Source organism: Heterobasidion irregulare (assembly GCF_000320585.1).
Source record: "Heterobasidion irregulare TC 32-1 unplaced genomic scaffold scaffold_11, whole genome shotgun sequence".
NCBI classification, from domain to species: domain Eukaryota; kingdom Fungi; phylum Basidiomycota; class Agaricomycetes; order Russulales; family Bondarzewiaceae; genus Heterobasidion; species Heterobasidion irregulare.
In genome coordinates, this window is record NW_009258207.1 from 1,317,567 (window position 1) to 1,336,779 (window position 19,213).

At 55.0% G+C, this 19,213-nt stretch overlaps 8 protein-coding genes across 8 annotated transcripts; 4 read left to right on the forward strand and 4 right to left on the reverse strand.

Moving 5' to 3' along the window:
- Positions 1-177: 177 nt before the first annotated feature.
- gor3 (GMC oxidoreductase 3) lies at positions 178-3,517 on the reverse strand (the record flags this gene model as incomplete). Its single annotated transcript, XM_009553354.1, has 26 exons — positions 178-260; positions 314-392; positions 453-558; positions 604-877; positions 934-1,087; positions 1,145-1,157; positions 1,218-1,381; positions 1,437-1,508; positions 1,567-1,637; positions 1,688-1,722; positions 1,775-1,857; positions 1,913-1,966; positions 2,022-2,176; positions 2,233-2,313; positions 2,363-2,374; positions 2,430-2,568; positions 2,631-2,653; positions 2,707-2,739; positions 2,799-2,817; positions 2,870-2,894; positions 2,945-2,974; positions 3,040-3,111; positions 3,170-3,245; positions 3,297-3,359; positions 3,412-3,425; positions 3,480-3,517. The coding sequence occupies 26 exons, from the start codon at positions 3,515-3,517 to the stop codon at positions 178-180; spliced, it is 1,968 nt and encodes a 655-aa protein (XP_009551649.1).
- Positions 3,518-5,397: 1,880 nt separating this feature from the next.
- On the forward strand, positions 5,398-10,280 carry HETIRDRAFT_480930 (uncharacterized protein; the record flags this gene model as incomplete). The annotated part of the gene is made up of 9 exons (XM_009553355.1): positions 5,398-5,737; positions 5,956-7,123; positions 7,176-7,566; positions 7,625-8,214; positions 8,279-9,409; positions 9,463-9,743; positions 9,794-9,902; positions 9,952-10,154; positions 10,210-10,280. The coding sequence occupies 9 exons, from the start codon at positions 5,398-5,400 to the stop codon at positions 10,278-10,280; spliced, it is 4,284 nt and encodes a 1,427-aa protein (XP_009551650.1).
- Positions 10,281-10,854: 574 nt separating this feature from the next.
- Positions 10,855-12,203, forward strand: HETIRDRAFT_125828 (uncharacterized protein; the record flags this gene model as incomplete). Its single annotated transcript, XM_009553356.1, has 7 exons — positions 10,855-10,922; positions 11,077-11,176; positions 11,265-11,657; positions 11,796-11,811; positions 11,880-11,965; positions 12,046-12,100; positions 12,178-12,203. The coding sequence occupies 7 exons, from the start codon at positions 10,855-10,857 to the stop codon at positions 12,201-12,203; spliced, it is 744 nt and encodes a 247-aa protein (XP_009551651.1).
- Positions 12,204-12,504: 301 nt separating this feature from the next.
- Positions 12,505-13,068, reverse strand: HETIRDRAFT_106177 (uncharacterized protein; the record flags this gene model as incomplete). Its single annotated transcript, XM_009553357.1, has 3 exons — positions 12,505-12,642; positions 12,698-12,790; positions 13,018-13,068. The coding sequence occupies 3 exons, from the start codon at positions 13,066-13,068 to the stop codon at positions 12,505-12,507; spliced, it is 282 nt and encodes a 93-aa protein (XP_009551652.1).
- A 307-nt stretch (positions 13,069-13,375) lies between these two features.
- HETIRDRAFT_241817 (uncharacterized protein) lies at positions 13,376-14,104 on the forward strand (the record flags this gene model as incomplete). Its single annotated transcript, XM_009553358.1, has 2 exons — positions 13,376-13,453; positions 13,520-14,104. Coding segments are annotated over 2 exons (663 nt in total), but the record flags the coding sequence as incomplete, so codon positions are not given.
- Positions 14,105-14,167: 63 nt separating this feature from the next.
- On the reverse strand, positions 14,168-15,345 carry HETIRDRAFT_436628 (uncharacterized protein; the record flags this gene model as incomplete). Its single annotated transcript, XM_009553359.1, has 2 exons — positions 14,168-14,759; positions 14,826-15,345. The coding sequence occupies 2 exons, from the start codon at positions 15,343-15,345 to the stop codon at positions 14,617-14,619; spliced, it is 663 nt and encodes a 220-aa protein (XP_009551654.1). The 3' UTR covers positions 14,168-14,616.
- A 571-nt stretch (positions 15,346-15,916) lies between these two features.
- Positions 15,917-16,838, reverse strand: HETIRDRAFT_106180 (uncharacterized protein; the record flags this gene model as incomplete). Its single annotated transcript, XM_009553360.1, has 2 exons — positions 15,917-16,356; positions 16,818-16,838. Coding segments are annotated over 2 exons (461 nt in total), but the record flags the coding sequence as incomplete, so codon positions are not given.
- A 798-nt stretch (positions 16,839-17,636) lies between these two features.
- On the forward strand, positions 17,637-18,877 carry HETIRDRAFT_328021 (uncharacterized protein; the record flags this gene model as incomplete). The annotated part of the gene is made up of 3 exons (XM_009553361.1): positions 17,637-17,893; positions 18,001-18,072; positions 18,097-18,877. The coding sequence occupies 3 exons, from the start codon at positions 17,637-17,639 to the stop codon at positions 18,875-18,877; spliced, it is 1,110 nt and encodes a 369-aa protein (XP_009551656.1).
- Positions 18,878-19,213: the final 336 nt, after the last annotated feature.

The following is a 19,213-nucleotide window of genomic DNA, read 5'->3' on the forward strand; positions in this document are numbered from 1 at the left end:
AATGGCATTGACAATACATGGAACAGCAGCATACGCAACAAGCAATATCCTACACATGGCAATCCTCACATGACACAACTCATCTCAAGGACACTTACATCGTGCATCCAGGTTACATATAGTTACAGGCAGATAAGGTTCTGGAAGGGAGTGATGGTTCGGCGATGCTGGAGTGGTTTAGCGAACCTGCTGGGTCGCGGGAACGCCTTTCGGAACAGGTGCATGTGGCACAGGGGCGTGAGGGGTCTTGATCTTGAGGCCTATGTACCCACCACTAAGCATTATACTCAGGAGTGCGTAGAGAAACGCATACCAAGGTCCTCAGTCAACAAACTAGCCGCCTTCTCGCCAACGAGAAGCGCAGAAGAATACGTGTTTGTTCCCAGGTTGTCCTGTCATGTCGAGTTTCATAAGCGCGAGTAAGGAATGGGCAACAAGATTATTTTTCTTACGGGGCAGATAGACAAGTCGGCGACCTTGAGATTCTTTGTGCCATGTACGTTGAGACGTCCGTCAACGACACCACCCTCCTGCCTCGGCTTCATGGCTGCGACAGGGCTGAGGTCAGGCTCGTTACCCTTAAAGTGGATCAGAAAATCAAACTTGCCGCAAGTACCCAAGCTGTGCCAGGTTGTCTCTACATGATCAGCGATCCAATTATCAATGGCCTCATCGTCTTCCTTGGAATACTGGATATCCTCATGGACCTTCGACGCATCGTAAGGCTCGCCTGGTTTGTGCCAAGTCCCCATGTGAATGCCGACAGTGAAGCCATCGGGTAGGATCTTCTTGGCGGTCTGGATGTCGATGTCCCTGCACGCGGCCGGGGATGCGGGGTGGAAGTGGGGGTGGTGCGAAGTGAGTTCGCCGCGGAATGCTGAAATAAGGTTCGCGTGAACATGAGCCCTCTGACGATAAATTCAGATGGCGTACCGTCCATGCGCCGGGCAATTTCACGCGTCTTCTTGTAGCTCCAGCGGATTGGGGCAAAGTCAGCTTTGTTATTCAAAAAGCCACTATCGAAGAATGGCTCGACGTAAGGGTTCTGAGAAGAGATATGGATCTTGCCACGGCTGGCAGGGTATTCCTACATGCAGGTGTTGGTAAGCGTGGTTATAACATATGCAAACTCATGGCAACAGACCAGGTACTGGAACCTGACGGATCAAAGAATCAAGTCAGCCTCAACACAGAAGTGCAAGTCAAGGGTCGCGAACATGGTGATGTATTTGCCCGGAGGAAGCAATGCGTGGTCCGCATAAGCACCAGACACGATAGAGCCGAACATGACCGGCTTGTCGGGCTTGTCCTTGAAATACCTGTTGTAAAGCTCGTTGAACTCGGGTCCCATCTCCTTGAGCTCTTCTTCGGTGGGCCGAATCTGAAGCGAGCGATGTGAGATGCTGACTTGCTCAAGGAAATGACTGGAGTCTTGCCTTGAACCCTGCATCAATGGCATTCGAAGATAGACGAGCCTTTTCGGGGCTGACCTCCCACTCTTGGAATAACTTCGGGTTGGGTGTTGTCAGAGGTGGAAATAGATCAACAAAAATACCTCGAACAAACCTCTTTGCGTGCCTCCTTGTCACCACGCAAGAAATCGTCCAACGTGAAGCTATCCTCCGATACACGGTAAACTGTAAATCAAGGTTAGAACCTTGCCCGTCATCACACAAATATAACTCACTCGACAAGGTCGTGTAGTGATCTTGGTATTGCTCGCTATGTAAACCGTGTTAATATGCTAAGATATTGCCACATACAAATGACTTACCCGACACCGGGAAGGTCGCTGACGACCTTTATATCCATCTTCTTCAAGTGCTCGGCATTTCCGACGCCAGAGCGCTCGAGAATCTGCAGACGAATGATGAGGATCGTGGAGGAGATTGCCCGTGTTGAGCTGCTCTACCTGAGGGGTGCCCAAAGTCCCACTGCTCAACACGACGCATCGACGAGCTCTGACCTGATCGCATACAATGATTAAAGAGGAACGCAAAAATCGAGAGCCCATCACTCACGATAGTCTCAAGTAATTGACCTTGATGGGCTCGGTTGCGTGAGGGCACGTATGCAACTCCGACGGCCTTGTCGCCCTCAAAAATGACCCTAGATACACGAGCGTTGGTGCGCAGGAACAAGTTATTCTGAACATCCATGACACTGTGAACGTATGCTAAACACATGGCTCAGTAAGCAAAAGCCTTTCCTTGAACAGATACAGAAACTCACCGGTGGCAGCATCGCTGCGTCGGCCTGTGTGACGGTTGATGTATTTAGCCCATATCTCTGCCGCATGTGCAGTCTTGCAATCTAGGATCACAGTCACGTACGTGTCTGACGTGCGAAGCGTACAGCTTACCCTGAATATCGTCTGGAAGCAGCAATGTCAGTATAACTGAGATAGATGCAGCGGGGTGAAAACATACCGCTAAACGGTATGCCAATGGAGTCAGATGCACGCAAGAAATCTTGCGCGAGAGGGGAGATCGATCCGCCATTGCTGATGGCAATAGGACCGTCGTAGCCGTGCGAATCGCTATTGCTGGGCTTCTGGTAGTTCTCAAGCTGCGCTCACCACCAGGTATCAATAAAGGCCGAGAGGATAATTATAAGAAGATAGAACGGACGCGTTTCATCAAAGGAAGGAGGTCTAAGAAATATTTCTAAGCCTTTTCGTAGCAGATATTATCATGAATGGCTTACCGTCAAATTTCCATCCCTCTGTCTTAAAGTCGTCTACGTTCAGAATGAAACAATCAGTAAGTAGTCCGGATTACACTGGGCCAGATACTGACCCCAATCAGACGCAGACGCCTACGAAGATCAGTGAGCGATTTATGCGTCGCTAAACTAAGAAAACACTCACCCTTGTGTACATTTGGAAATTGATGCTGCAGGGATGTCAGTTTTATGCCGTGGCTAGATGAACGACGCTGAGTACCTGCTTCCCCCACCAAGAATGTTGGCACAACTGCGATAGTAAACCATTGTAAACGGTTAGGATAGAGTACACTCTCCGAATGCACATCTACGTACGGAACAATACTTTGCCGCCCACGCATGTGGGGAGATGCCATTGTGTCAGTGTAGAACGTCGCCTTGTCATTTCTGAGTAAGGCAGCGGTAAAAAAATGGAACATTATTGATAGTGGCACGAACAACTTACACGCCATCTCTCTGCATGTTCTTCACATAGATACCAGGCCTGTACACCCAAGGGTCGTCACGATTATTGGCGCCGCCTGTTCCGCCTGCCATGAGTGATAATTCAACAATCTAAAAGAAAGATATACCTTCGATGAGCATGACCTTCAGGTTGGGGTCGGAAAACGCTAGACGTCCAGCGACAACACATCCTACGGAAAGAGGCCCTCAGAGGGTGTGAAGGCTAGCGTAGGTTCAACGAACCTGCAGGGCCACCTCTGCGAGATAGAACTATGAGACAAAAGGTTCGATTGAAGAAAATAAGGACTCACCCAGCTACGATGATATCGACTTCTTGTGGGTGCACCATGGCTCTCGATAGTCTCAGTGGGATTGGGAAGATACAGAGCGGGGTATGCTGAACAATCTTGGAGAGTTTCCATAGCTTTTTATGCGGTCAGAAGACTGCGACGTCGGACCGCGGGAATGAGGGTTTTGGAGAATGATTGTAAATTTCGGGAGAAAGGACATCCCATCTCGTCATGAGATGTCCACGAAAAGGAGTGGATAGCCATTGTATGTGGGGAGCGTGACGAGCCCAATCCCGAGGCGATCCCTAGCATCGGCTTGGGCGCATTGATTGACACATGCTCCTTGACGGCCAAAGAAGATCATGGGGGATATCCCAGGATAGTTTAGTAGTATGATCCCTCGGTAAACGAGACTGATGAGAAAAACTCCACTCTATGCAAGGAGGCGTACATGAGTACACGGCGTAACTTAGCCTCTACAGAGCCGCGGTAGAGATGCCGATGATTTAAGCTAAGTATTGATTCAAGAGAACCACTGTGCCAGAGGCTCCGTCAAATCACTATGGACAGAGCAATTGAGTCCTGGGCCCCCGAGTCCTACTCTCATCGAAATGCGGGATAGGGGAGATCGCATACTGTACTTTCATTCTCCGGCTTACGCCAGCTTCCATCGCTACCCTGAGAGCCGTCCGTGAACTGAGTCAATAGCCATGAGTAGTTGGAGCCAAAAAAGTCACATAGCCTGCGCCGTTGCCTTTCAAGTCTAGAAAGATGCGCACGATGTATTGTGCGCATCGCTGTCCTGGATCGACTAAAAATGCGGGGTAATAAGCTATTCGAGGAACGAAACCCCATGACCGGCTTGGAAGAAGAAAGCATGATGTCTGAGATGGTGATGAACCCGTCCCAGCATACGTTATTTCTCATGATCTGTGCTATCTTGAAGCGTCAGATAGGCAGATAAGTTTCGACCGTGAGTGGCAAGAAACGCCTGTACATTACCTCCATGAGTTCAACGAGATGCGCCAACACGCGACACAGCACGCAGTCAAAGCACAGCCCCAGTAGGATTTCTAGTTTCAATTTAGTCCAAGTGACAGGTGAAAGACGGTGAGACAGTCCTTTTGCGTCCTACGCAAGATCCGTCATGGGTTAAATGCGACGCAGTCATCTGATGACGACGCGGAGTCAGACGAGCCCACGAGACTGCCAGTGACGAGACTTCTAAAATATCCTACGTATTAGCGAAGGCAACGGGGTTCTATGGATTGATGGTGAGGTTTGAATAGAACCAACCAAGGTCAAACCAGAACGAATAGAACCAACCAAGAACGAGATGTGATCAATCGTGTGGGCCAACTTAGCGTGGACGAACTTTTCCGTACGTCATCCGCTTTGACCCAGTTTCTGAAACGTTTCTGTAGTAAATCGAGCCTGTTATGGACAGGTCGCCACTGACGGCAGGACATTCAGGCTGATGAGGGAGTTCTGTAACGGTCGCGCCATTCTTCATGGCAGTTCTTCAAACAAATCTCATGAAATGACATCTTCAAACAGCACTCTTGAATTTCCATCCGTCCAGGCTTCCCGACCCTCTCCGAAGCCTCTTCCCCCGATCCCTTCTCATGAAGAACCTCGCCATCGACGTTTAGCTGTCGAAGCCGGCTCCCATCTTCGAAACTTCATCGAGCACACTTTCGTAGAAGAGGTTGGTATAGAGAAGGGAAACTGGGCAAGAGACTTGGAAGGTGCGTTGAATGAATTGGCAGACGCTATCTCGAGAGGCAGCTGGTTAGGAGGGATTAAGCATGCTAGGGCAATTAGGAAGCAAACGCGAGAGGAGCAGCTTGGAGCAGAAAGGCTGAGGCGAGAGGCGATGCTAGAGGCGAACAACGAGACCAACGAGACTCGCCTGAGGTCCAAATCCAGAATCTCGCCGATGTCTGGTAAGACCAAGGAAGAATCGTTTCATTCTTTGGTGGAAGAACAGAGCAATCAAGTGACTGACAGCACTCTGTCGATCAAACAAGCACTCCAGCAACTCCTTGAGCTCGTGCCCAAAAGTCCGACGACGTTCGACTCGGCACGCAATCATCTTTTGCTGGTCGTAGATTCTTACAAAGATCAGAGGGGTCATGTCCGTGTTCCTTCAGATTACAAGAATGACCCTATGACCCCAAGCTGCGTCTTCAGCCCAGGTATCTACACCCTTCCTAGTCCTGATGGAGTGGAAGAAGAAGCTGCCTCGAATTTGATTCTGTTCGGGCTCAAAGAATGGCGTGGTACGTCTACCCATCTGTCTTAGACCATCTGCATCAGAAATATGCTCTGCGGGGACTGTCATCGTCTTCGCCTCATCAGTAGGCATTCATTGCTTCAGAGGTCTCGTCCATTCGCACCATTGCTGCGAAGCTGGCAATTGTCCCCGACGAGTAGTTGACTTGGTGCCGTACTCCAAACTACCTCTTGAACTATTGACTCACGCTATCTCGTCTAGACAATTCTCTTGTCGTAAACGACCGGGAAATCGCTCTCGTGGGCGGAACTTTCATAATCAAGGGTGCATCATCTCTAGCACAATTTGAATCACTCGTGAAAGTTCTTCGTCTGGCAATCTATACGCATCTTTCTCTTTTGCTTGAACAACACTTCCTCTCTGACTGCCACGTCAAATTACGCTTTCCCCAACCCTCGCACCTGATTAAACCTTCTCCGCCGATAGCACCTCCACTCCAAAGTAGCGTGTCATTTGATTCAAAGCGCAAGCCGCGCGATTCCCTCATACCCTTGCCGCTTTGGAATTTCTTTTCCAAGAAAGGCTCCGATCTCCTTCATCTAGCCACCGCTACTGGGTCTCCGTCCGTGCCACGAGGCAGTTCACTTGATCTCCCACGGCAGCCCGTCTCACCATCGTCTCCTAGATCGTCTGAAGAATCACCATACCGGCGTATCCGTCGATTTTCGATTTTCGGCGAGACCCGTCCTCCCCCAGTGCCTGCCAAAGAACGAAGTCCGCTCTCAAATCATCCATTCCAATCTGCTTTGCAACGCATTGAGGAGAGCAAGGCACTCTTGTCCACGTCTACTGGCGTGGTCTTTTCTCCTCCGGTGTTACTTGTTGGCCTGGCAGAGAAGGAGAAGCGGCTTCCGACATTTGGACTCACAGGAGAAGAGCGTACGGCTTTGTCGAGCATCTTGGGCTGGAATTGCAAGGAGGTGTGCGGAAATGGCATGTCGGGAACCGCCGGGTTCGTTCTTCAGCAAAGCCTCTCCGTGCTATATTCTCAGCATGTCCCTGTGCCTCGTGAGGCCCTTCCGGCCTCATCCGAGAAATTGTCAAATTCTTTGAAGGCGAGCGATCTCCTGACTCTCACGCCTTGCGGTCCTCGCGCGCGATGGCAGACGATTGGATTTTATTCGGAAGGTCAATGTTCGCTCGGGGAGATGGTAGGCGACGCATGTATGCGCGCAGAAGAGATGTGTGATCGTCCTGGCTGCGAGTATGTGCGCGGACACCACAGGCTGCAATGGATACACAACGGAGTACGGATCGTCGCGAAGACAAACCCCATCCAAAGTATCGTCAAGGACACGATTGAGATGTGGCAAAGTTGTAATGTGTGTTATGAGACGACACCGCGATGTAAGATGCAAGATGGAACTTAGTGGGTATTGATCTCATATTTGCTTGCGCGAGATCTGACCGTCGGCGCATAGTTTATTTTCGTTTGCCAAATTTCTCGAACTTTTAGTGTATTCGCCAGCTATCTGTACTTTGACACCTTCGCTTTGTTCGCATACCACACCCCCTCCTCAGCCATGGACCGGTTCGGATTCTCCTCTGCCGCAATCCCGTTTGAATATCGTCCGTCACTTCGCCTTCCAGTCGCACGCCGTATCCTTCACGGTTTCTACCATCAACGATGTGTTTGAGTTATGTGTTCCCAGACTACAGATTACACCAGGCGCGGCCGTCGAAACACCCAAAGACACCGATGGAGTTGTCATCGGAGACGAGAAGGAGTACGACGGTGGAGAAGAGAAACGCGTACTTCGCAGGGAAATCAAAACCTGGTGGCAACGGGTTGCGGACCATCTGGACGAACTAGTAAGTAGTTGTAGAATGTGAATCACATTTCTAAACTCAAAGCTGACGTTGACTCTAGGAAGTGCAGCTGTCAGGCGATGATGCCTCATCCTACCACAAGTCGCTACCTCGCTTGCCATCTGCGGACGAGGCGTACGAGTCAACCTCTCCGGCTGCGACCCCGAAAGCAGGTCTCATCTCTTTGGAACCTACTGCATCTCCCAATCTCTCCCCTCATCTGAGAGAAGAGTCCCATTCAACCATATCAACAATCCGGCCCTCCCCATCAGCACGCACCGATTCAGCCAACTCTGATTTTGAAGGATCTATCAAGACAGTTGATATGGTCGATTCAGTGTCCCTACTAGACAGCATGCGCCAAACTTTTCAGCGAACGGAACAGGCATTGTATTCACAGCTACTACAGACCCCCGTATCAACCCTCAACGATGTGCGTCGGTCGTTCTATTCTGCTGCGGTTGGAGCAAGCAAACGGCTGTCTGCCTGGGAGACCAAACATCTTCCGAAGGAATCTAGAGTAACGTTTGCAAACAAGAGACAAGCCATCCAGGAGCCACAGTGGTGGCATCACGGCTTCCATGCCATCCCCGGCGGCAAGGTTGTTGTGCAAGAAGAAGACTGGGGAAGTATCATCGCCTTCACCCTCAGGTTAGTGTGCCGCCCGATCGACTGTGATCTTATCGGGCTGTCGTGATTGACCGAGAACTACCAGCTCGTTAGACTATCAGCGCGAACTCACAAGCATGAAACATCCTGATACTTCCAAGGCGTCCGCTCCTCCACCGACACCTTCAATCCAATCGAGTGCGGTTTCAACCCCTTCTATAGCCACCAGCAGCACCTCTTCGTTCAAGTTCTTCTCGTCTGCTCCCAAACCTGATCCAGACAAAGAGGACATCGTCTGGCATGAACCCGAAACGCATTCTGCAGTCATCAGTCGGAAGGAACATCCTCGTGATCCGACTTTGCTGCTTTCTTTGCGCGATGTCCTGCGGAACAAGGCTTCGGTAGATGGACCGTCGGGGCTCACGCCATCTACCTTCATGAACCTTGGCTCGACCGCCTCACGGATGGCTACCGGCGTCGCGCCTCCATCTGCATGGGCGAATCCAGCAGTCGAGCTCAGCCAACAGGCGGCTGAGGGGTACGTGTCCAGTATGCCAGACGCGGGCGAAACAGCTGGGAGAATACTGAGCGATTTGGATGCGGCGTCACTTGCCTCTAAGGATGGTAGTGAATTTGGCAACTCCGGGTTCTTGGAGACTCATATTCGAAGGGGAAAAACGTCTTCTATCTTATCCGTGGATAACGCCAATGGCCTTGGTCCGGAATCAGGCACCGACCTGGTTCTTTTCCCTCCTCCTCCCCTTCCTCCTAAAGACACCGATGCGTCGAGCACACACCCGGATGGCGGACCAACCGCGTGGAGCAATGAACAGTACCCTCAGTTGGTACCTGGGAGCATCCTATCATGGACAAGCAGCCTCTCCAACGCTATGCGATACATGCTGAAATCGCCGGAGCCCTCTCGCCCTACATCCCCTGCTTTCCAAAACCAGCGCGGGTCCACGTCCGCCGACCCTCTATACATCGACGAGCGGCCGCACATCAAGTACGATTGGACGATTGGCAAGCGGCTCAAGTTTAGCTGCACCGCATATTACGCGAAGCAGTTCGACGCCTTGCGGAGTCGCTGTGGGATCGGTGATGTCTTTTTGAAGAGCATGGCCAAGTGCGAGAACTGGCGGGCCGAGGGCGGGAAGAGCCGGTCGAACTTTTGGAAGACGTCAGATGACCGGTTCATCGTGAAGACTTTGGTCAACGCGTGGAATGTCGCGGACCTGTATGTTTGACCTATCTATTTTTGTTTGAGTCGAGCGCTGACGGACGGTGAAGGCAGGTTTTGATTGACCTCGCGCCATCGTATTTTCGTCATATGGAGTCTACGGCCAGCAAGGCCTCGCTCCTTGCTAAGCTTCTGGGTTTCTATACCGTGGAGATTCGAAATTTAGAAAACGGAACCATACAGGCGAAGGCAGACCTCTTGGTCATGGAGAACCTGTTTTGTGATCAAAAGATCGCCAAGACGTTCGACCTGAAAGGCATTCAAGGCCGAAAGGTCAAAGCGAGCTCCGGCGGGTCCAAGAAGACGCTCTTCGATGGGGAGTGGATAGAAGGTAGGGTATGGTCACCTTTCCCGTCAAACGTGTGCACTAAGGTTGTACAGGCCAATCGCGAGCGTTGACCCTCGTTCGTCCACATTCGAAGGCTATCCTTCAAGAAGGGATCAGATCGGATTGCGAATTCCTCGCTAGAAGCAATATCATGGACTACTCGTAGGCTACCCGCGCATTCAACAATCGCATGTGTCTGATCATCCTGCAGCTTGCTCTTAGGTATAAACGAAGAGAAGGGCCAAATATTCTGTGGGCTGGTAGACACCATCGGCAGCTACACGTTCGCCAAGACGCTAGAATACAAGGCCAAGCAAGGCTTCAACTCGGGAAGGGAGACGACCGTCATACCGCCGCACGAATATCAGAAGCGATTCGTGCGCGCGATGGACGATTATTTCATTGCATGCCCAGGTGCGCGGACTCTGCTGGACTCGCTGGCGCAGGCCGCTGACTTGCAGGGGTTCAGATAAATGGACTAAACCCCCGGACATAAAAGATCTGCCCAGCGACTACACACAGCTTCCCAGCGTTCTCTAGATACTTCCACTCTTTTTTTTCTGAATTTCTTTTCATTGGCTGGACATTGGACACTGGACACTATCGTCGACCTTCCGAACTGTATTATTGGATGGATGTGTCGCTCTTTATTCTGCTGTTCATATTTTGCAGCGGAGGGCTCCGCTTTGTACATGACACTCCTTTCTCGGACCCCATTCGCCGTCTCCCTGTACGTTCCTCCTCGTGGACGTATAAATAGGATAAGAACTGTGCGCCGACCGATACTTATAGGGCCACGCACGCCATGATGAATCGGATGACTGACGCCTGCCTCGGTCAGAACATCAGCCTGACGCGTTGGTAATCAGTTTCCCGGCTCGGGCCGTCCGCGCGCGGGCGCAACTCGCACGGCTCACTCAGCACCTTCCAGCGTGGGCTGGGCGCGCGAGGTGCATGACGCGAGCTTGCTACATCTCTGCGTATATAGCGTCGCGCTGCGTGCGCCTGAGCCGCTCGATATAAAAGCCAGCCCGACGATACAGTCAAAAAGCGCACTGCGTCTGCTTGCAAACGCATCTCAGCGAATCATCGAAGGTAACAAGTAACAGCCGCAATGTCGTCTCGTCCTATTTTTGTCGTCGCAGGCGTGGGCAACGGCACCGGTGCGTCTGCGTTCCCTCTGTGTCGACGCGAAGCTCGATGACCGACCGACCGACCGACCAACCTGGCTCTGGCGCGATGAAGGTACCGGGGGTGCATCGGCGTAGGGCACACTCTCCGCGGTCGCACCTTTCGAGCCGAGACTGAAGAGCCGCTTGACCCTTTGATTTTGCAGGCGCGTCTTCTCCAAGGCGGGGTACCGCATCGCGCTCATCGCGCGCGGCTCTGACAAGCTGAACAAGCTCGCGGCCGAGCTCAGCCAAGACGGTGGTGAGGTGCGTTCGCCCCGAGCGCAAGACCTCCAGTCTCCCGATCCCCACTTACCTCTCGCCGTCGCCGTCGCCGCCGCCGCCGCCGTCGCAGGCCGCCACGTTCCCAATCGGCGCATACACCTACAAGGAAGTGCAGACCGCGTTCGCCGCGGTCCGCGCGCACTGGCCAGACGCGGAGGTGCGCGTCGCGCTGTACAACGCGGGGTACGGCGTGCGCAAGCCGTTCCTCGAGCTCACCGAGGCGGAGGTCGCGGAGAGCGTCGAGACGCAGGTGACGGCTGCGTTCGGGTTCGCGCGTTCGGCGCTGCTCGCGTTCCAGGCGCAGGCGCTCGACGCGCGCGGGAAGCGCGGGACGCTGCTGCTCACGGGCGCGACGGCGTCGTGGCGTGGGAACACGACGACGGCGGCGTTCGCGGCGGGCAAGTTCGGCCTGCGCGCGCTGTCGCAGAGCCTGAGCAAGGAGTTTGGGAAGCAGAACATACACGTGCGCGCGCCGGTCTCTCCCGTGGGTCTCGCTGCTGACCATCGGTCGGTCTGGCAGGTCGCACACGTGAGTGCAAACGCCTGGCTTGAGATGTATTGGGTGCTCGGCGTGGACTGACGGGTTCGGCTGTGCGCGCAGGCGATCATCGATGGAGGTGCGTCTTCTCGGCCATTATCTGCAGAACGCCCGCCTGATCACGAGCGCGTCTCGAACGGATCCTAGGCATCCTGACCGACCGCTCGCGCGGCCGCGGCCCCGAATGGGAAAGCAACCCCGACATCAGGCTCGACCCCGAGAGCATCGCGAAAGTGCGTGTCTGCTCCAGTTGCGTGTGCGACGAGGAGCGTCCGCTGACCGGGCCCGCCGCCGCCGCCGCCGGTCGTTACAGTCCTACCTCTATCTCGCGGAGCAAGACAGGTCTGCGTGGACGTGGGAGCTCGATCGTGAGTGCTGAGTGCTCGCTTTCTGTGTTGATTGTGTCGCGCTGCTGAAGATCATGTGTCGGGGTTTTTTTTTGCAGTCCGCCCTGCGCACGAAACGTGGTGATTTGTGTAAGTGTGCGTTGTGGCGAAGTGTACCAATATCGTGTAGGATGCATGAATCCGATGAGTGCAATGGTTACTTTCAATAATTGGGAATGTGCAATCAACGAGAATGAGTTGGAGGAATATGGCAACGTTAAATTGTCAAGTCATTAGACAGATTTTAGTGATACATAAACTCCCTCTCCCCAGGAATCTACAATGACAGCAAACTCGAAGGCCGGACTCGTGTGTGATATACAGTTGGGTATCGCTCAAACTTCACATCGTCGAAAAGGAAAACGGAGGCGAAAGGATGCGCGCGCTCAGTAAGTACCAGAGCCCATTCCTCTCCGACTACGACCGAAGCCGGAACGACCACTGCGACGACCCGCACGCCGGTTGCTGGAGAAGCAGCGGCAGCAGAGGATGTCAAAGATGACGTCAAATATCGTCACGATGATCTGCAGGTCGAGGGACTCAGCGGCGCATAGAGCGAGGGACGGAGAGAAGACGTACGGTGACGATGACGGACACGATGGTCTCGAGGATGCCCGCAATGGCGGAGATGATGGAGTTAATGGCGCCGCCGATGGCAGAAAAGATGGAGCCCTGAAAAGCCGAGTCGGTCAATACCCATCCATGCGAGGAGGCAAGAGCGAACGTACCATGATGGATATGTTTATTTCGGAGGGATGTGTGAATTCGCGAAGTGGTTATAGACAGGCGTGTAAGATGTGATGACTTGGGATGGGATATCCTAGATGCTACCCCCATCGACCGAGCTTTATATGCCCTGCGCTGAAGCTCCGGACGGGAGATGCAGGACGGCTGCGCACTGGATGAGCCGCGCGGAGCCCCACAGGGACCTGCACGTGCAGATACGTCATGGGTGGATGACGATGGGTATGATGAGACCACCACAACGAGGGCCGTCCGCATCCGTCTGCGGGCGCGTCGTGGGACGCTCGTGGGGCCGCTGTCGGCTGCTTGTCAGTGTCAGGGAGGTCACGACGTCATCGTGCGTCAGATGCCGCGCGCGCACGTGCTGCGAAAATCGCGTCGCGTTGGTGGCTGAATACTGAGTCCTCAGGCAGAATATGACTCGAGGTGAGTCGGGCGCACTTCCGAAACATCCACATGGACGCCCAGAATAACACAGCAGCAGCAACGATGGCCCAAAGCACAGAGCGCACGGACGCGCCGTACGACGTCAACTTCTGCTTCCCCGTCTGCGAGCTCGAGGACGACCGCGTCCTGCTCACGCCCTTCCTCGTCCGTCCTCCCTCCCCTTCCCCGCTATCATAACCACAACCCTGACCCGCCCCACGCCCAAAACAGCCCGCCGTCCATGCCGAGCCCTTCTTCGCCGCGACCGCGCCCCACCCAGAGCTCTACACCTACCTTCCCTTCGGCCCATTCCCCTCCGCCGCCGCCTTCGTCTCCGACCTCATCGCCGCACGCATCCAGCCAGACCCCTACTCCGTCCTCTTCGCTGTCTTTGCCAAGCCTCCTTCCGCCGACGCCGACGCCGACGCCGACGCCGACGGCCGCGCGACGCTCGCAGGCATGATCGGCTTCCTCGGCACATCCCCATCCAACCTCTCCACCGAGCTCGGCTTCCTCCTCACCCTCCCGCGCTTCCAGGGCGCCCCAGGCATCACGCCGCGCGCCGTGCGTCTCCTCCTGCGCCACGCGTTCAGCGCGCTGCGCCTCCGCCGCGTGCAGTGGCGCGCGCACGTGCTCAATGCGCGCTCTGTGCGCGCCGCGCGCCGCGCGGGGTTCCGGTGGGAGGGCGTGGCGAGGTGCGAGCGCGTGCTGCCGCAAGGGAAGGTTGGGGATGGGCGCGGGGTACCTGCAGGGGCGGAGGGCGAGGGGCCGAGTCGGGATACGGCTGTGTTGGGGATGGGGTGGGACGACTGGGAGGAGATGGTAGCCAGGGAGGCGGAGGCGGAGGCGGAGGCGGAGGGGAAGTGAGACGGTCAGCGGGGGACTGGCAGAGTTTGATTTTTGTGTGGCGTAGTTTATATGGTACATACAAGGAAGTCTGGGTAGGCGATAAATAAATGCGAAGTATTGGGGTGTTTTTTTCCTTGTCACGAAGACACGACGACGACACAGCAGATAAAGAGCAGACAGCAAACAGCAGACAGCCGGCGGACGGCAGATCCGACCGACCGGCATCGACAGCTAGCAAGCGAGCGAGCGACCACTGCGCTCGATAGCAGAGCAAAGCAACGCAAAGCATAACGCACGCGCCCCGTACGTCTCGACCAACAAGGCACATCCACATCCACAGCGCAACGCACGGAGTCACAGAGTCACAGAGTCCAGAGAGCGGCGAGCGCCAGCCCCGGCCGCACACAGCCTCCAACCTCCGACCTTCTCGAGTCGAGTTCGATCCACGATTCGCGGGCGGCGCCGCATCGCACGCCCCCTCAGACGCCGAGCGTCCACATATTGCGCACCGACGCGAGCCCCGCCGCGATCCACGAGCGGCCCCTGTCCCTGTCCTTGCCCCTGTCCCGCTGCCTACCACTCCCAACGCTATCTCCGCCCGCGCTCCCCGAGCGCCCAACGCCTACAAGTACACACACACAAAAGATCAGCATCTATTCGAGGACGCGGAAGAGCAAAGCCCGCGCACCGTTTTGCGCGCACACGCTCGTGCGGCGCGCGCTCTTTACAGGCACATGCGCGGGCGCGGCGCACGCCCCGCCCTTACGCGCCGACGTGCCCAAGAGGCGGCCGAACAGCGCCGCCGCGTGGCCCCGCACCGCGATACGCGACTGTGACGGCGAGGCAGGGAGCGGCTTTTGCGGCGCGTGCGCGTCCGCGTCCGAGTCGCCGTCGCCGTCGGAGTCGTATTCAGAGGCGGATAGGGAGGGCGAGGCGGAGGCGGACGAGTCGGTGTCGTAGCAGGACGAGGAGGAGCAGGAGGATGCGGACGCGGACGCGGACGAGGGCGCGCGGTTGTTGGGCGTCGCGGCGCGCACGGGCATATGCGGCGGCGCGTCGCGCGCATCACCGCCGTCGCCGCCGTCGCCGTGCGCGTCGCCGTACGCGTCCTCATCCTCGTACACGGCGCCGACCGCGTCGGCGTCGGCGTCGGCGCCCCAGCGCTCGAGCTCCCAGTCGCGCTGCATCGCGAAGTTCTCGATCGCCATGCGGCGGAGGGCGTGCGCGTCGAGCGTCGGGAAGCGCCGCGTGTGGGAATAGGGGTTTGTGGGGTCTGTGGGGTTGGGAGACGCGCGCGGGCGGCAGGGGAGGAGCGTGCGCGGGAGGGGCGTTATGCTGAACTCGACCTCGTCTTCGTCTTCGCCGTCATCGTTTTCGTTTTCGTCTTCGTCTTCGTCCTCGTCCTCGTCCTCGGCATCGTGAAAGTCACTCGCGCCGGAGTCCTCGACCGCGCTCGCGGTAGCATACGCGTGCGCGCGCTCGAGGCCCGCGCCGCGCCATAGCGCGTCGAGCTCGCGCTCGTAGCGGATGCGCGCGAGGTTGTCGGTCGCGAGGCGGACGAGCGCGTGCGGGTCCGCGGGGGGGAAGCGGCGCTCGTGGGTGCCGCGATTGGCGGACGATGCGCGGGCGGGGGGGATGCGCGGGAAGGAGGTGATGCGGAATGGGGGGTCGGAGTCGGCGGCGGCTGCGTGTGGACGGGCGGGGGCGGGGGCGGGGGCGGGGAGAACGAGTGGGGGGACGGGGGCGGGGGGGGCGAGTGGGGGGACGGGGACGCGCTTGACGAGGTGGGTGGGTTTGAGGCCTGTAAGGGGGACGGCGAGCGTGGGTGGTGAGGCTGAGGTCGTGTTCGTCGCGTCGAGGAGGGGCGCGTGCGCTGGGCCTGTGCTCGGGATATACGGGGGGGTGGGCATTTCAAGGCGCGCGTCGACGAAGATGGAGGCGGGGTCGAAGGCGGACATGGGTGATTCTCGCTCTTGCGTGTGGATGCGGGGTGTTATGGGCGGGATTGCGTGTCGGACTGGGTGTTGGTGACGGTGAGGCCAGGTTTCATAGTGGTAGCCCGAGGGCTCTGGAAGACTAGGTGTCGGACCGAGGGCCGTTTCGGTTTGGGCTGGTGGGCTGGCATGGTCGCGCGGTGGGAGGGGACGGTGGGTGGGCTGGTGAGAGACGGCGTGGAGAGGCGGAGGATTTGGGGCGATTGTTGAGCGAATGAGGCCAGTCTGAGAGTAGAATGTCAAGAATGAAGGGAGCTCGTGATTCGACCAGCATTGGTGTGACTCACGTGACAAGCGGCACTCTCTCTGCAAACCCTACGACCGAGGTGCCGTAGTGTTCAAAACACCCTTGCCTCATGACCTTTTCAGCACCACTTCGACGGAGTCCCTACTGGCCAGGTTTTGAACAGGAATATCTTGTGCGCTGGACAATCTGCGTGGTCTCTGGCCATCTGACGGGCTGATGGAGACTGCACGGTGTAGCTCTCTTCAAGAGCCAGCTTAATTGAAATCGTTGTCTGTTGACCACTCAGATGCAGAGGTAGCGATCTTAAGAATCCTACGCTTTGTCGGTTTCTCTTCATGCTCTTTTGATCCTCGAGAGCTGTCGTTTTGGCTGGGCATCGTTCCAGAGCAGTCTTTGCATTCGAACTGTGCATCCATGAGAACATCAACAGGTTTCTTACTTCCCATAGCGATATCGACATTGGCTTTGTCTCTCAGGCAGTCAGGTTTCTTACTTCTCATAGTGATATCGACATTGGCTTTGTCTCTCAGGCAGTAAGGTTTTTATAGCTCGACAGAGCTCAACTTCTCTGCGCTCACTTTCTCGTCTAGGAACACTCACGTAAACCTGGCACGAATGCATACTCAAGTCGCTGTAGTGTCATTGCATACTCTCGCAAGATGCTATGTAAACAGCAAACAACAAGTTCTTAGTTTCCGCTGCGCAGGTGCCCTCAAAAATACTCACTCATTTGCAGAGATGTTAGCAGGCTTCTCAGTGTATCTTGCTGACAACACCTATGCTTGTACGATATCCACACCATTTAACTAGTACTTGGAAACCTTCGCACTCCTTCTGTTGAATGCTGATCTGTGCTGATCTACATTCCATGCACGAATGATCGAGCTCTCTTCGCGCCGCTGCATCTCTGACACGCGACGTTTGACAAGCGGCACTCGAGCGGCAAACCACGCGGGCATTGGAAGGCGTTATCGTGAAGATGTCTTGAACACACCTTGATACTGTGACTGACTCGGACAAGTTACAAGATTCCGAGATGCGTTGCTGATTTGTGGCGAGTGAGAATCACGTTATTCGTGACCAGTGGCTCATGTGGTTTGAAGTAGCTTGGACCGCAGGGGGTTAGCGGCCTGGTAGTGTTCGCCTCGCATCTCTTCCTGCCACTTAGCTTACTCTTGTCTACCATTCCTTTCGAGTCTTCAACTCGATCCACCAGAACACAGCCGACACTCCCGCTGTCAAAGTTTACAATCGGAACATGGATTCTTTACCTGTTGAGCTCCTCGAAGCTATCGTTCAAGACATCTCTCCTGGCCACACCCTCTTACAGGCTCGACTGTTGAACAGGACGTTTTGTGCGATGGTCACGCCACTCGCATTTAAACGGGTTAATGTCACCAATACACCTGAGAGCGCAGAGGCATTCAGTAATATTGTACGATCCAAGACGCTAGCATGCCTCGTTCAAGAAATTTTCTTTCGAGAAGCCTATTCAGTTTCAAAAGAAGAAGGTCTGTATCTGTTCCAGGATATATGCATTCCACTTATTGTCGAGGCTGATGTGATATAGGTTCTCGCCGAGCATGGAGTCCATTGTCTTGGTGCGAACCGCTCGCAGTCAGCGAAGCCTTAGAGAACTCTCTCACTTCGTCATTCTCCTACCTTCGCCGCCTTCCCTTGATCAAGTGTCTGTCGTTATCATTTTAGCATAGGAGCAGACAATTTTACTCGCCGAGTCCATGGGCACTTCAAATGGCCATCCTCCGCGGAATTTCAGTCCAATTGCCTTTAGCTACGCTCACTTCTCTCACCATCAATGGCTTGTTCGCATATCACGGCCCACAGTATGACACACCTGATTTTCAGAACCTCTTCCGCGGACTCGATGCTATCCGTATCTCACCATCTTGGGGATTGGAGCCTCCACCGCCACACATTCGGCCTTCATTTGTTTTTTTTTGGGAGCACACAATGCAGCTTCGCGTTCTCAGCCCTCTCGCCTCGTTCTCTCGCTCTCTCACGTCGTTCACTCTGCACAGTAATCTGGACGTCGGCGTTGTCCCTCGAGTTGATTTTTCTCAGCTGGACTTTCCTGCGCTCGCGTCCTTGTCATTGCAGATGATTTTGTTCAACGAGGAAACTCACGTCGAAGACTTCATCGTGCGACACAAACTCACGCTGAAGTCGCTGCATCTTGCGCAATGCCACATCGCATCCTATAGCGTTTTGGAAGGGCCGCCGCAGGTCTGGTCTCAGATATGGACTCATTTCGCAGACGAGCTTGAGGCATTGGTTCAGCTATCGGTGGAACCCGGCCACAACGCCAACCAAGTCCGGCCACACCATTCCTCTTATGTGCACCTCGACGAGCGAGCCGGCCACTCATATCTGCGAGTGGACGAGAAGACGTCGGCGGAAGATGATATGGCCGAGCGCATGTTCCACGAAGTGGTTCGTTCGAGGCGACACAAACTGACAAGTCAAGAATACATGGTGTAATGAGCTCCCCTCGTAGGCACCGTGCTACTGATGCGCCTCACAACATTTTCGTCACTGCTATGCCATTAGGACACTTGTAGGCTCGTGAAGAATTAGTTTTGAAGCAATGATTATAAGGATTGTTTTGAATATGGCAGTACCACTCGTGATGTCTCTGTTGCAATCATTGTATTGTTGCAGGAAGGCCTGCAAGGAGATGATCACGTTTGAATGAACCAAGTAATTTACAAATTGAACCCTGGCACGTAGCATAAGTATCGGAAACCGTACGTTGCGCAAGAGATTCCCCACACCCAATCGCCATATCCACATACAAAGGCGTCACCTCGGTATAAG